General features: G+C 35.0%; 1 protein-coding gene across 1 annotated transcript in view; it reads right to left on the bottom strand.

Annotated features, from left to right (window-relative positions):
- LOC119594778 (methionine aminopeptidase 1D, mitochondrial-like) overlaps positions 1–505 on the bottom strand; it is an 11963-nt gene extending 11458 nt beyond the window's left edge. The window contains exon 1 of the mRNA XM_037943868.1: positions 71–505. Coding sequence (XP_037799796.1) covers positions 71–438 — 368 coding nt within the window. The 5' untranslated portion in view covers positions 439–505. The remainder of the gene's footprint in view (positions 1–70) is intronic.
- Between the last annotated feature and the right edge of the window lie 257 nt (positions 506–762).

The following is a 762-nucleotide window of genomic DNA, read 5'->3' as shown; positions in this document are numbered from 1 at the left end:
CCAAATGCCATATATATTTATTGCAATACCTATATCTACACATATATAATGGTAATCGTTCAATACTTACTTTCTAAATATATCCCATATACTGCGATATTGTTGTAGGTGTGTACATGGCATTCCGGGAGGTTTGTGAAATAGTGAAGATATAAAATGACTTTTCCATTTTGTTGGTGAACTATAATAAGGGCCAGAATTAGCAATAAATTGATCACCTAATTTCTTTCCTAATGGTGAAGTCTTTAACTGTTTAGCATCAATACCTTTCAGTCTGTGAGAAACACTGGCTCGTGACCCAACATTATTAGACACGCTTCTCTTTAATTTCGTGTCTGTGGCGAGGTTATTTAGCTTCCTGGTAGTGAGAGGAGAGTTATATGTGGTGAAGGGCGCCTCTGCAATCGTTGACAACCTTTGCAGCACTCGAAAGAACATTGTAAAGAAGCAAAGGATATGAGACTACTTAACGCTACCGTGGTGTAATTGACTACTGTGAGATACAATTAATTACACGATATTGAAGCAAACTTGAAAAAAAAGAACATTTGGTACGTTCCCTGTTAGTGGCATTTTACTTACATTACTGAGTATTCTAGTAATATAAATGTTTAAAAAGTGTTAGGTAGCGGAATTGTTACCCCGTGAAAAGTGTAACAAACAAAGCATTCATTCGCCGGTGTAATGTTAAAAAATAATTAATAAAAAGTTCGAAAAAAAGTAAATTGCTGAATGAAAATGTCCTCAAGAAAATGATACGCC

Source organism: Penaeus monodon, chromosome 34 (genome assembly GCF_015228065.2).
Source record: "Penaeus monodon isolate SGIC_2016 chromosome 34, NSTDA_Pmon_1, whole genome shotgun sequence".
Lineage (NCBI taxonomy): Eukaryota > Metazoa > Arthropoda > Malacostraca > Decapoda > Penaeidae > Penaeus > Penaeus monodon.
This window is presented reverse-complemented; position numbering and strand designations above follow the sequence as displayed.